The sequence below is a fragment of the Pleurodeles waltl genome, chromosome 10 (assembly GCF_031143425.1).
Source record: "Pleurodeles waltl isolate 20211129_DDA chromosome 10, aPleWal1.hap1.20221129, whole genome shotgun sequence".
Lineage (NCBI taxonomy): Eukaryota > Metazoa > Chordata > Amphibia > Caudata > Salamandridae > Pleurodeles > Pleurodeles waltl.
Window position 1 is genome coordinate 153473113 of NC_090449.1, and position 14298 is coordinate 153487410.

General features: G+C 45.8%; 1 protein-coding gene across 4 annotated transcripts in view; it reads left to right on the forward strand.

Annotated features, from left to right (window-relative positions):
- Positions 1-14298, forward strand: part of RAI1 (retinoic acid induced 1) — a 529708-nt gene that overhangs the window by 454245 nt on the left and 61165 nt on the right. For all 4 annotated transcript variants that reach the window (XM_069210069.1, XM_069210068.1, XM_069210071.1 and 1 more), the window contains one exon: positions 2995-10012. In XM_069210069.1, the coding sequence (XP_069066170.1) occupies positions 3011-10012 (7002 nt within the window). In that variant the 5' untranslated portion in view covers positions 2995-3010. The remainder of the gene's footprint in view (positions 1-2994; positions 10013-14298) is intronic.

The window sequence follows — 14298 nt, forward strand, 5'->3', positions numbered from 1 at the left end:
GGGGATTTTTTCTAGGCAGACCCACTCCTTGCAGCACACCCTAAATGGTGCAGAGCAATAATCTCCCATATAAGCCTCCTTTTAATTCATCCCCAGACACAATCTCTCATCTAACTCTCCCTCACAGTACATATAGCTTTAGTTTGACTTCAGCCAGACCAATCCATCCACCTGAGCACCTAGTCATCTACCTGGTCCATCACGCTCTACTACCAGCTACATAGCCTCCCATGGTAACCCTCATGCACCCTCTCTTTGCAGGCAGATAGGGGCCTGCTGTCCCATTACCACAAGACCAGTTGAGCACTGCCCCACAACTGGGTCAAAAGGAGCATGTACTCACTTCACTCTCACCCTTCTAATGACATCAGTAGCAGTGGCCTAGTCACTGCAGTCATCTATTCACTCACCCTTAGTAACAGGGGAGGTGTAGGACTGAGGTTGGAGCCCATATATATCCTATTTTCCAAAAAAGGAACCATGGAGGCCCTTCAGGCATGTGGCGTTTTCCTGGAAATTCCATCTGTTGTAGGGAGCACCTAAAACTTACACTGCATATTCTCCATAGAGATCCAGGATCAGGGATACTAGTAGCATTGCAAGGATTAGACCAAGTCTGCAGGTTCCTTGCCTCTTCCTTACATCATCGGTTATTTTTTGCATTTGTTGCCTTAAGTAGGAAGGATATGCCCCACCATGAGTCCTGTGCTCGCTATGCCACCAGATTCAAGCTAGCCTGGCTGATGATGGATGATACCCAAAACTGGTCCCAGGATTCCTGTTTCTGGTCCAGGGGGGGCCTGGCCTGGCAGTTCGGGCTAGACTGTTCCCCTGGGGAGCAGGGTCAAGACTGATTTGCATATGGCTGGGTACAAACTGGAATGGCATGGCAAGCAAAAACATAGATGGATTAAACCCAAATCTGTGACTGGTTGTGAACGTTTGATTTGTTCCACATTCCCTCCATCATTTGTTCCACATTCCCTCCATCATCTGTTGTTTTCACCCTTGCTAGTTGTGGCAGAGCAGGTAGAGTATTGCTATTAAGAATACATATTTCATACAGTTTATTACAAAATGAAAATCCGGATTTAAGAAGAAAACCAGATGTCTCTCGTACATAATCATTCAAAGGTTATGACTCCAAAAAGTATTAGACACATGCTGGGGCTGCCTTCTTTTGAACTGTATGAGGCCATGCTGTTCTATGGATAAGTTTTGCAAAACAATGTGAAGCCACTGCTGAAGTCATAGGACCAAAGGCCATTATTACTTTCAGTGTTGCAACAGCAAGTAGAAAAAGACTACTTGTAGGACAAAGTGAAGAAAGAGTTCCTTTAAACGCTGCAAACACAAAACTAAGTACTTTCTAATGTAACAATGCATGAAATAAGGTTCCATTCAAGGTATTAGTGATAGGCTCCCCGGAGGCCTGCCCATCCACAAAACAAATATCGAAAAATAGTGATATAGAGAATCACCGAAGCTGCACCAATTGGTCTTTTTCAGATCTGATTTTTGGCAGAGGAAATAAAACTTTATTTTTATACGCAACATCTTCATGTTCAAAGGTGCACTGAAGCTTTCTAAATCCAGTTCATGTCATTGCAAGTGTACAGCAGCAGCATCCTTTATTTTAGACACACATTAATGCTTTTTTAATGACCCCATCTGTTATATCATATCACTATTGACATTACTGATTAAATTAGTTAAGTTGCAAGTGATTGTCTTTTTCACGTCTGTTTGCTGACAGTTGAAACACAGCTTTGTTTATACGGTCTATGCCTAGTGCCCGCTCGGTATACCCGAACACCATGCCCATACCCAAGAGCCAGGGTACCTCGTGTTAATTATGATGTCCTGCATGAAGCCATGCGCAGTGTATGGGGGCCATGTCATGGTTGCATTGCTAAGAACAACCAGATAATTCCAGTGTTTTTTTTGTGTTTTGGGTGAGAACCATACGCAGCCGTGCGCACAAAAAAAAACACGTTAGAACACCCACGCACAATTACAGAGGTGCCAGTCAAGGAACCAGGACTCACCCGAGAAAATAATAAATGCACACACTCATGAGTATTCCTTTTTTGTCCACATGGAGATGTGCAGTTTCACGCCTGCATGCACCCGCAGGCACACACACCTCGATCTGTAAAAAAGACAAGGTTGAGGCCGAATTAGGATCGATAAGAGAAAAATCAAACATCGGGGCATTGGCCCACACGCTGCCAAATGGAGTGGCCAACTAAGAAATTAGTAGATTTTATGACCTCTCCGGTACAGCTCATAAAACAGCTGGAAAGTGGCCACACACGCTCATCACACCTTCAGTCTGTCCTGAGTTTTTAGCTATCACATTTTGGACCCTGGGACATGTAACCTAAAGCTTATGGAAATAGCAGAACTCAAATGCAGGGTGTTGTAAGCTACACAGTCAGACCTGTCTGAATTCATCACACACGACCTGGAGCGAACTTAGGGCCATATGTACGAAAGCTTTTTCCCATAGACACAGAATGGGTAAAATCCTTTGGTACATCTGGCCCTTAGTGAATATGTACTGGTCGATGGTGCTCGCTCGATGACTTGCATGTTAGCGAGATACCTTGAAATGAGACTAACTTGACCCTAGCATAACTGCCACGTTTGCCATATTCGTGTTTGACGGGATGCTCTAGTCCACATTTGTTTTAATTGAATTCAGAGACTTGCAGTCCTGTTTTAAACAAGACTACGAATCCCAGAATTCAAAGGAAAAAAATCTGGACTGAAGTAACACCTCGCGCATGGACCAGGGCTGCCTTAGCCCAACCGTTTAGTCAGACTCCTTCCTGTCTGTTGAAAATTCTGTTGATGTAACACTGCCCGCTTAATTCCAGGTGTAATAGGCAAAGAAATCAATGCAATGTGTACACACGGGGAGGGCCGAGGGGATAAGAATTCATACAAACCGTGCACTTCAATCATTTCTTTTTTATCCTCCTTCCACAGATAACAAGCCCGAGCCATGCAGTCTTTTCGGGAAAGGTGTGGTTTCCACAGCAACCAGCAGAACTTCCAGACACCTTCACAAGAACCGGCACGCCTGGAGAATTACCGCCATCAAAGCCAGCCCGGCCTAAACTGCGAGCGCCAGAGGCTGCTGGCTAAAGACTACTACAATCAGCAGTCTTTCCCCGGGTACGAGAACAGCGCCGTCGACAAATACCACCGGGGAAACAAGCAAGTACCCGGCCAGCAGCTGCAAGTGAGGCCCACCTTCCCCGCCTATGCCGGCGTGCAGGAAAACAGCGCCTACCAGGCCCAGTATTCCGGGGAGGAGGGGCTCCAGAACTGGGGCTCGCCGCAGCAGGCCTTGGCCGCAGGGGTTGCCAAGTACGAGGAGACTATGATGAAAAAGACTGCCGTGCCTGCTGATGGGAGACCGTATCAAGAGCAGGCGGCCCAGTTGCCTTTTCAAGCGCACCCTCTGCACCTCCCCCAGCAGCAGCAGCAACAACAACAGGCTGCAGTCGCCTACTCCAAGCTCCAGCGGCAGAAAATCCAAAGCGATGTCTCGTCCTTTCCCCAAAATACCCACTTCTCACAGCATTCTCAGTCCTTCCCGCCATCTTCAACATACTCTTCGGTTCAGGGCCACTCGATCCACACATACAAAAGCTGCTCTGCCCCCTCCACCCAGCAGCAAGAAAGGCCCCTGGCAAGTGCCAACATGGCCACTGGTCAGAGGGTGCAGGCTCTTCATGGCTTTCAACCAAATAGGATCAGCTATGAACAGCAACAGTCTTTGCAAGGTAGACACCATGCCCAGGAGACTCTGCATTACCAAAACCTATCCAAATACCAACATTATAACCAGCAGAGTCAAACATATTGCCAGTCTGACACCCCGGTGAGAACACCGGACCAGTACTACCAAACGTTCAGCCCAAATTCAAACCATTCTCCAGCTCGCTCCGTAGGAAGATCTCCATCCTACAGCTCAACACCCTCGCCACTTATGCCTAACCTTGAAAATTTCCAGTATAATCAACAGTCTCTCAACACTGGGGCTTTCCAGGCAGCAATAACAGATCACAGCCATTACATGCCCCTGTTGAATCCTTCCCCTACGGACACATCGAGCCCAGATCATTCAACTGGGAAATGCAAGAATTTACAAAAGGATAAATTAGCCGACAATATTCTCTCTGATCTCAGTCTGCAGAGTCTGAGCGCGTTAACCTCACAAGTGGAAAACATCTCCAACACTGTGCAGCAACTTCTCCTTTCCAAATCAGGGATGCCGCAGAAGAAGAGCATAAAAAATCCTGCCCGAACGCCGGAGCAGCGAAAAGGGCAGCACTGCAGTCCTGAAAACAACACGTACTCCATGGACCAGATGGGGACACCAGTGTCGGACACACTTGGCACCCCACAGTCCGCACACAATGAAGCACAGGATACTGATTATCTGAGTGGCTCTGAAGATCCACTAGAGAGAGGTTATTTGTTTTGCGACCCAAGTAGGAGCCCAGCAAGGGCCAAGCACAACAAGATGAAACCTGAATCCCTTTCTACATGCTCTGTGACGTCCCCAGACAACATGTCAGTTAAATCAGATGACTCCTTCCAGAGCATCAATGCCACGTTGCCCTTAGACACATTTGCCAAATATGTGAGCAGTGATGGGGACTGCCCACGACTGCTGATGTCTCAGGACGAATTATCCTCAGAAATCATAGCCCTTCAAGATGCAATCAATAGTGAGAAGACAGACAAGGACTGGGAGATGAAGTTACAGACCTGCAATGTTAGATCTGCCACTGTTGGCGAACGTTATAAAATTGTTGAGCCCTGTATGAAGAATAGCATGAAAGAGATTGATGCAGCAAAACCAAGCAAGGAACCCTCCAAATCCCCTTTCAATTTAGAAAATAACAGAACCTGCATGGACCCAACAACAAAGGGTACCTGGCCCAATCCAGAGGACAGCAGTGCACTCAATGAGACATTAAAATTAAACAAAAATGCAGTCAGAAACACCTGCACAGATTTTGGAATTGAAAAGTTTGAGAGCACACGAGCAGATTACTCGACAGCAGAATCCAAGAAGACTCACCCAGTAGGAAACACTTTGGCTTATAACTCGAATAACATCATCCCAAGTGCTACCTCCAGTGCCAGTTACAGCTGCTATTCAAACTCTGTGGCCAACTGTGTTTCAAACTCCATGCCCAGTTCTATGCCCACCAAAAGCACAGAGACCTTTGGCTGGCTGGATAAAAGCATCAACGAGTCCTGTCAAAGGTGGAAAGAGCTGGAGATGAGCTTGAACTCGTCTGACCCAGAGAAAGACCTATTTCAAAGCAAGTTGATCATGCCTGACAAGGAACAGGAGAGTGCCTGCCCTGATAAACAGCAAACCCATAAAAATAAGTGTGGCGAGAAATTGAACAAGAAAAATGAAATTACAGAGGAAGAAGAGGAAGCAATGCGTTTCTTGAATGACACTAAGGCAGACACTGAAAGGTGGCTTGAAGATGCTAGGAACTGTTCAGCTGATTCTGAGTTTCAAGATATTTCATTGATAGGCTCGCCAGATGTGAAAGTATCCGATCTAGAGCAGGGGGAGTATTCACCTCTGTGTGATATCTCAAGCCCAGAAAGAAAATCCATGATGGAGGATGCTGCTTCTTTGAGATCTACAGAAAAAGCACCGGTTGTTGCCTCAGAGGAATCTCCTGAGTCCACAATAGAGCATGTCGCCACAGATGCAAATAAAAATCCAGTACGCACTCCCCATTTGACCAGCCAATCTGTTATGCTTTTGGGACCTGTCATTGGCACGGAATCCAAGGTGAAAAGTTGGTTTGGATCTTCTCTGCCCCATATAGAAGATGAGGAAGAGGTCAATACTGATGAAGGGGCTGACAAACAAGCAGACACTGTAGTATCTGATGAATCTCTAGCTCAGGAGTTAAATAGCCAAATCGTACCTGAAAGCATCTTAAAGATGAACATAGAAGATCTTTCCAAAAACAGAGGCCACCATAGCACAGAGGTCCTCGCCCATAGACTAGAGGTAAGCAAATCCAAAGAAATAACAGAAGACCAGTCTGCAAATATCCACATGTTTGTTAATGTACCTACCCAGAGCACAGCCCTTGGTTGTGAGACACAAAGTTTAAGTAAACTGGTGCACATTACAACTCCAGAGGAAAAAGTTAATCAAGAGACAAATGCCCATGCTCCACCAGAACATATCACATACATTCAGGATCCAAACGAAAGCTTGTCTCAAACTGTGACGATCCAGGTTCCACTGAAAAATGTGGATCGACAGGTTCACATTCAAATTGGAAAAGAACATGTGGATGAAAAGCATAAGCAAACCATAGACTCCATTGTTCCCTTAAAAAGTATGTCTCAATCCACACATACATGGACATCAATCAAAACTCCACTCAAAACCACAGAAATTGGGACTTCATCGGAAAAATCGTGTCAAACTTCAGTTAAAAACTCAGTTACAACAAACAGCGAAAATATGCTTCAAACTACGGACGTACTGACTCCAATAAAAAGTGATAATCAACTTGCAGAACTACAGACTTCAATGGAAAACGTAGCTCAAACCGGACACACCCAGGCTGGAGTTAAAAGCAAGCAGAAAATGGTAAATATCCAAGGGCCAACTGAAAATGTGGATGAAACAATACTTATACCTCCATCAAAAATTGGGGAACAGACAGCAGACCTCCCGTCTCCAATGAAAAACTTACAACAAACTGATGACATCCAAGCTCCAATTGAACATGCACATCCAACTGGCAATTGCAAGAGTCCACTGAAACTCATGCATCAAACCATAGCTACCCAAGCTTCAGTGGAAATTGTGCATCAAGCCACAGATATTCAAGCTGTAACAAAAACAGTGCCTCAAACTTCAAGCGTCCAGGTTTTGATGAAAAGTGTGCCGCACACCTCACATGTCCAGACACCAGTAGACATTAAAGATAAAAAAGCAATCCTCCAGGGTTCAGTGGAAAGTGTGGGTCAAACCACAAATATCCAAGCTTCACAGGAAAGATTTGATCAGTCTGAAACCCAAGAGAGAGTAAGGAAAAGTGTACAACAAACTTCCTATCTGCATGCACCAATGGATGATGTAATTCCAAAGGTTAGCCATTCAACACCAGAGGGAAAACTGCATCACAAAGACGTGCTACAAGAACCAATGAAAAGGGCAGCACAAATCAACAAGCTGACAGATCCAACAGACAGTACTGATAAATGTAGAAAATTGCAGGCTGCAGTGGAAAATGAGCATCAAATTGACAGCCAGCAAGTTTATATGGAAAGTGATCATCAACTTGACGACTTGCATGGAAAAATAGAAAGTGTGCATCAAATTGACAGCGTGCAAAGTACAGTAGAAACTATAGATCAAACCACAAGCATCCACATTCCATCAGAAAGTGTACATGAAACAGACAACCTTCAGGCAGTAACAAAAAGTATGGATCAAACAGTTTCCAGCCAAACTCCTACAGAAATTGTGGATCAAATCACAGATATTCAGGCCTCAGTGGAGTGTGTGGTCAAAATGGTTCCCATCCAGGCTGCAAAAGAAAGTGTGGAACAAATGATGCTTGTTCCATCTCCAGTGGAAAGCATAGACAATAGCCTACATGTCCAAGCTCCTTCGCTTTCTGTCATTGATCCTCCAGTCAGGATGTGCACCCGTTCATTCACAGCCATGGCTGAACCCCGCGAAGTTGAACATAATGAGGGAAAGCGAGTAAAGAGAGGAGCACGTGGCCTGAAAAGAAAAGCTGTTCTCCAGAATGAATGGCAGGATGTGGCACCTCTTCAGGAGGCACACCAAACATCTGGCAATGACTTCTTGGCTGTAAGTCCACAGCAAGGCGGAGACTCTTTTATCCAGAAGGCCAAAGATAACGACGACCAACACTTGACATCCAGAAACCAGAGATCTATGATCTTGAGGTCCAGAACCAAGGTCCAGGACCTCTTCCACATGAAAAGGCGCCATGGGAAAAGGGCGACAGAAGTCATGCTCAAAAACTGCAAAGTCGCTAAAAGGTTAGGTGCAAACAGGAGGCTCCCCTCCAACGTCTTCAAGCTTGCATGTCATGGTGCAGAGAAAATGGAAGAGGGCAGCAAAGTCCCGAAAATACCAAAGTCCAACATTAGTGGCAAGGCCACCAAACGGGCTCTCCTTTCCTTGAAAAGAAAATCCACCCTGATTTCCCCCATCCCGGCAAATAAAAGAAACCTGATGCTGAGGAGGAACACAAAGCAACAAAAGCAAGGACCCCCTCCCCGTCTTTTTAAAAAAAGTCCACTATTGCAAAGGGAGAACAAGCTGCCTACAGCTGCACTGAAAAATGCATCAGTCAAAGGCCCCAGAGCAGGCCTCAGGATCCCCTCCAGGGTAGGCCGCCCTGGCGGCCAGAAGACTAAAGTGCTACCCCCGAGGAAAGGCAGAGGACTGAAGCTGGAGTCCATTGTTCAGAAAATCGCTTCCCCCCACTTGAAGAAACTCCCAGGCACGGCTGCAGCTGCGGCCTCTTCCGCCCACGACGACCCGCTCAGCCTTTCCCCCTCCGACAGGGCCTTGAGAAACACAAGTGCGTGCTCGGCGGCGGGAGACGCCGGCAGGGCCTCCGGCGGGCAGGCCCCGGCGCAGCGCTCTCCGGCAGCCGAGCAATTATGCAGAAACGCGAACAGGCCCCTGAAAGGGAAGCCGGGGCCTGCTAAGAGACTGTTCCCGGAGAGCAGCGAGGGCGAGGCCTGCTCGTCGCCCGAGGCCGGGTTTAGCATGGGGATCCGCAGCATGGCAACGGAAAGCCCCGGCACTAGGAGCAGGAAGGGAAGGCCGGCCGCGGGCCGGGGCCTAGCCGCGGACAGCCAGCCCCCGCCGGCCTGCCGTTCGCCATCTGCAGCCAGGCCCCCGGACAAGATGGAAAGGCCGAAGCCGGAGGCGCAGGACAGCAGCGACGAGGAGGATGAAGAGACGGAGGGCAAGCTCTCGCAGGGCAGGGGGAGGAAGAGGGCAAGCCACGCCACCTTTAATGGGTACTCCAAGAGACAGCGGAAGGGCCTGTCCGCGGGCAAAGCCAAAAAGAGTAAGGCTAAGAGCCGAAAAAGCAGGGCCAAGAGGAGGAGGAGGCAGGCACAGGCCCCAATAGTTGCTCCCACTGAACCTGAGATCAGGCTGAAGTACTTGTCATGCAAGCCCCTGCAGAGGGGAGAGGGTAGGGTCAAGCCCTTTGCTCCTTATGTGCAGGTAGAAAGGAAAGATGCATTTTCCACAGTCTGCACGGTCATCAACTCCCTGGCTGAGGAATTGACGCTCCACCAGGTGGAGTGCTCCACACTGACGGGCACGGCTAGCACCACAGGTGCAGTCAGACCTGCCCTGCCATGTTCTTCGGCCATGAAGCTGGGCCCTATAGTCACTAAGGCCCTGCCCGTCAGCTGCCTTTTATGTTGTTTGTGCCGAAATCCCTCCAATCACAAGGACCTGGGGGACCTGTGTGGGCCTTACTACCCCGAGGACTACTTGCCCAAGAAGAAGACGAGGCTGAAGGAGAAAATTACGAAAGCGGAGGTGCTAGGCGAGCTGCCCTTGCTGCCTCCCAGTAGGACACCGAGGGCCAACGAAAGCAGCTATCTTGCCAGCATAGCTGGCAAGCAGACTGAGTTGGACGGTGTAGCTACTGACCCAGCCAAGCAAACACTGCGTTCCAGTACGCGGGGGCTGTGCCGGAAGCTGCATAACTGCTACTGCTGTGACAAGCGGGCAGAAGGAGACGAGCCTGAGAAGTCCCGGCGGCACCAGTGCAGCAAGGCCCCTGTGTCATCCCCATCACAGGACTTGGCTCCCGAGATGCAGGAGCATTGGGTTCACGAGGCCTGTGTCATATGGACCAGAGGGGTTTACCTGGTGGGAGGAAAGCTGTACGGACTGCAGGAGGCATCAGACATGGCAGCCAAAGTGGTAAGAAAAATGCAACTGTCACCTGAATAAATGTGCAGACAAAGAAGTCACTATTGGGAAGATTGTGGGAGAGAAAAGCCGATATTGCCATATCACCATGTCTTGATCTTTTATAATCTGTATACTTTGGCAAAATAGAACCTGCCAAGTGACCACATGCCCAGTTGTGGTATACTTTCTGGGACTTACTGTTCTGATTTTTCTAATCATAAGTATGGGCCTACAGCACTTGGGATGTAAAATGCTTTTAGCCAAAAAATTGCAGCTTGCCAGAATCCTCATACATGAAGGAGGCTCCTTGACAGCTGCGAGGAATCAAATTTATTGTCCTTCCCATAAATGATTTTTACCTTATGTCAAACATGTTGTGGCATTGTAGACCTACTGCTTGAGTTGACCCCGATTTCCATAGAAAGCTTCCTCAAGCGTGACAGTCTTGGTTGTTTAATGAAATTTCATTGGAGGCAGATGTGATGTATGTTGAAGTCAAAGGATCCCTTGAGGGAGGCTACCTTTCAAAGTTTGAGAAAGCAATTCTATTAAGAGGTCTGCTCAAAGTAGCTTATTATGGTGACTACCCATTTAAATTTGCTAAACTTACTGAACAAATTCAAAACCCGCAGAATGCACTAGTTTGTAAAAAAAAAAAAAAAAAAAACAGGAAGTGGAAGAAGGTGTCACAGTGAGGAAGAGTAACATCTAATGAAGTTAACATGAAAACTCTGATGTAATGGTTGCATTTTGAATCCACTTTGAAGGGTGTTGGTACAGGGGTGAGGTCAGATTCTGTCAGAATGTGCAGGCCATTTGTATCAGGTTGAGAGCTGGTGTGCCGACTAGAGAACTTTCACATGGAGGAATTTTCATCAGAGTGCTTAGGAGCTAGTTCTTAAATGCATAGTCCGTAATACTTTTGCCAGCTGCTTTCCAGTAAAGTTTGTGCTTTGACAATACCTTTCCTTTTTGATGAAAAGCAGCTCACCAACACTTGTAATGGTGAAAAAATCCTAGTGACAGAAGTGGTATATCGGTTGTCAGATACGCAAAAGGTCTTGCTAATTGTTGCTAACATTAATATATCATGTTGAACTTGTAAGTCTGTAGCTCTGCATGGGTAACTCTGCTGCTTGTGGCCCAAACTTTAAAATGGTACAAGTAAAACTGCTGAGTATTAGAATTCAAAGTGATGCAGGTAAAAAAAACTAGAACCATCCAAATGCGGAGTGATGTGGTGTGAAAATCTGGGACCAGCAGAATGCAAAATACTGTAAATTATTAAGCCAGGATCAAAGCTATCATGGAAAATTTGCATTGCCTAGTCTTTGTGCCTCTGTCAATATTTTCTGTGAAACTCGCACAAGTTATCTTACATATGAGTATAGTGTTACATACGTTATGCAAAGATGTATTTATATACCCAAGTAAAACTTAGTGCCTCTAATCACTATTGAAGAATGTGACTCACATCTCCATATTCCATGATTGAAACCTCACATATCATGTGGATCTTTACTCATTTATCATTATTGTGCCACATTGCATCTCGGTTAGAATTGTGCCCCCTCTGTCTACTTATTCTGGCGTGTACCGCACGTATTGCACTAATCAGGAGTGTCCCAGATGTCATCACATTGAGGAATATGCGGTACATGTCACCATTTTCGAGGGAGTGAAATGTAAATTCAGAATATTCAGGTATGTGCTTCCCATAGCCGTGTATATAAAAAAAAAAAAACAGCATGTGAACTTATTCAGAAATATGCCACAAATGTCCTTATCCAGGAGGTAGCATGTAACACTTTACTGAGGAGGTTCTATTTGTTATAGTACCAGAATATTATGGACTGAATATCGCCTGACAAAAATATTGTGTCCAAAATATCAATGCTGTAAATATTGCTCCATCAGCGTTAATATTAGAAAATCTACACCCAACCGGACAGTATTTTTGTAAGAGATAGACGGACATACATACATCTATGTAGCACCTTAAATAGGAGTGAGTTCAGTGGTTTTCAGTCTCCTTACACTAAAGTCTGTGCAGGGTTGTGCGTGCTCATTTCTTGCTTGTGTTGTTTGGTTTCCTTTTAATATTGGTTTAGATTTTTCATGTCTGTGCCTCCTTTCTAGGGTCTGGTGTTAGCTAAGACGTTTGATTTACTAAAAATGAGTTATATAATGTACTTATTAATAGATGCTTTCAGGCTCCTCTCTTCATCCGTGGGTCTGTTGTTGAGTCATTCACATTTTTTTCTGGCCAGTGCAGGATATAGCATGAAGCAGTAGGGCAGGCCACTTAAGCCATTGGCTAACTTCACTGTGAGCGACCGCTTTCTGCACTTCCACAAGGAGCACTTACACACACACAAATTCGTTCCTTTCAGTGCCATGGACTACGATGGTAATGTGTGCTTTTCAAGAACAAAATATGTTTTTCTTTTAGTCATTTGTTTATTTTTGAGGGCGCATCATTTCCCCAAAACGTTTTACAAAGAACTATGACAAAACAAGCACTCAAAAAGCCAAAAGATTGGCTGCAAAGGCCAGATCTTTTGGCTTTGACAAAGCATGTTGTTCTCTGGTATGCGTGCCCTCAGGCTCTCTCTTCGTACAGGCTTTATTTCTGGTGTTTTTCTTTTCTGCACAGGAAAGCTACATTTGGAGTAGATACAATTAACACACAATTATTACAAGAAAAAACAAAGGTCCAGCTTTCCTATCTGTGAGCATAATTTGCAGTCAAAAGATACATGCAAGATTGCTAACTCCACCTTCAAGCACTCATTGGCTGGGGTGATTCAAGGCAACTGCGAAACTTTGCACACCAATCCAGACACATTCCACACTTCAGGACCACAAAGCGGTTTGTCATAGAATATAATAGTGACAGCAACAAGCTCCAGTAACCAACCTATACTTGGACCCTTCTCTCGATTTCTTACAAGGTTACAGTGATCGGAGTATAAACACTTCTGCTCACCCAGCTGTTGTGTGACAAGGGCGTTCTGGCTATGCACCTCCGACCGCTACCCTAACAATAAAAAGAGTGTTCTCACAAAAACAACAAACGTGCGAAAACGTGTATGTCTTGGCGGGAAGGATGGATGCTACTACTGTGACTACAATCTTCTTTAAAAAGGATATGGGGCATCTGCAGCCACTAGATCCTGGTTCAGTTTCCTCATTTCTGCATCTAATCAGCACATCTTTTCAGTGCTGTAAGGTGAATTCCTACCCCCATAATCGTATGGTTTCCTTGTGCAAGCAGACCGTTGTAAACCCTGGAGACAGACATGCCAATGAAACGATTTTGCCTTGAAGAAGTGCATTCGCAGCCTTGCTGCCAAAACAAGCCAAATAATTTCCACCCGAATGTGGAATAAAACACTCTGCGGTTGAGCCTGCTCAATGCAAAATAGACCAGACTGGAGTCCATAGCTGGGGCTAGTTACAGACACCTTAATACAATCCAGGAGAGCAATAACTTTCCTGAGACAACACAACTCCTCAGGCTTTAATCCTTACATAGGTTTCTTGTGTAACCCAAAAAAGAGTGTATGGTGTTGACTCTTACCTGACCTATGTATTCTGTAAAGCAATGGTTCCCAACCTGTGGTCCGAGGACCCCTGGGATCCGCAAAACCTCCTCAGGTGGTCTGCGACTGCATAGAAAATTAAATAATATTAACAGATTAGGTCCCCAGCTTTTAGTAATGACCCTCTGGGGGGTCCCCGGATTCCAAAAATTAATAAGTAAGGGTCCCTGGGTTCCAGTAATGATAAAGTGGGGGTCCACAGAAGTAAAAAGTTTGGCAAACACTGCTGTAAAGTCACAGTCAAATATATGCTATGTGTAGCCAGAATAGGACAGTTCTTGCAGTGCATTATGGTGTGCACAGCATTTATAACGAGTTCACCAGTCTCAAAACCTACCCCAGATACGAGGTTGCTGCACCTGTTTGAAAGGAAATACCCTCACTTTTATCTTTGAATTAGTCAGAGTGCAGATCCTTTCAGTAAGGAATCCTAACTTTGTGGACAAAGGCGGAGCACGTGGCAGATATCCACTAGGGGCCATACATGGGAAGTAAGAGTGACCTGTACGTATATCACCACCCCAGTCTATCTTTGAAAGTGTTAGCTTCGTAAGGAGCTAAGCACTCTAGACACATGGACCCCAGCTGGAGATGAATCATTAGATCTAGTTTTAATTTTTCCATCAAGTTCACCTAAGGTAGGCCTGTTTGAAAAATAAAGAGAAAAAAGCCTAAAATAAATAGAAAGAA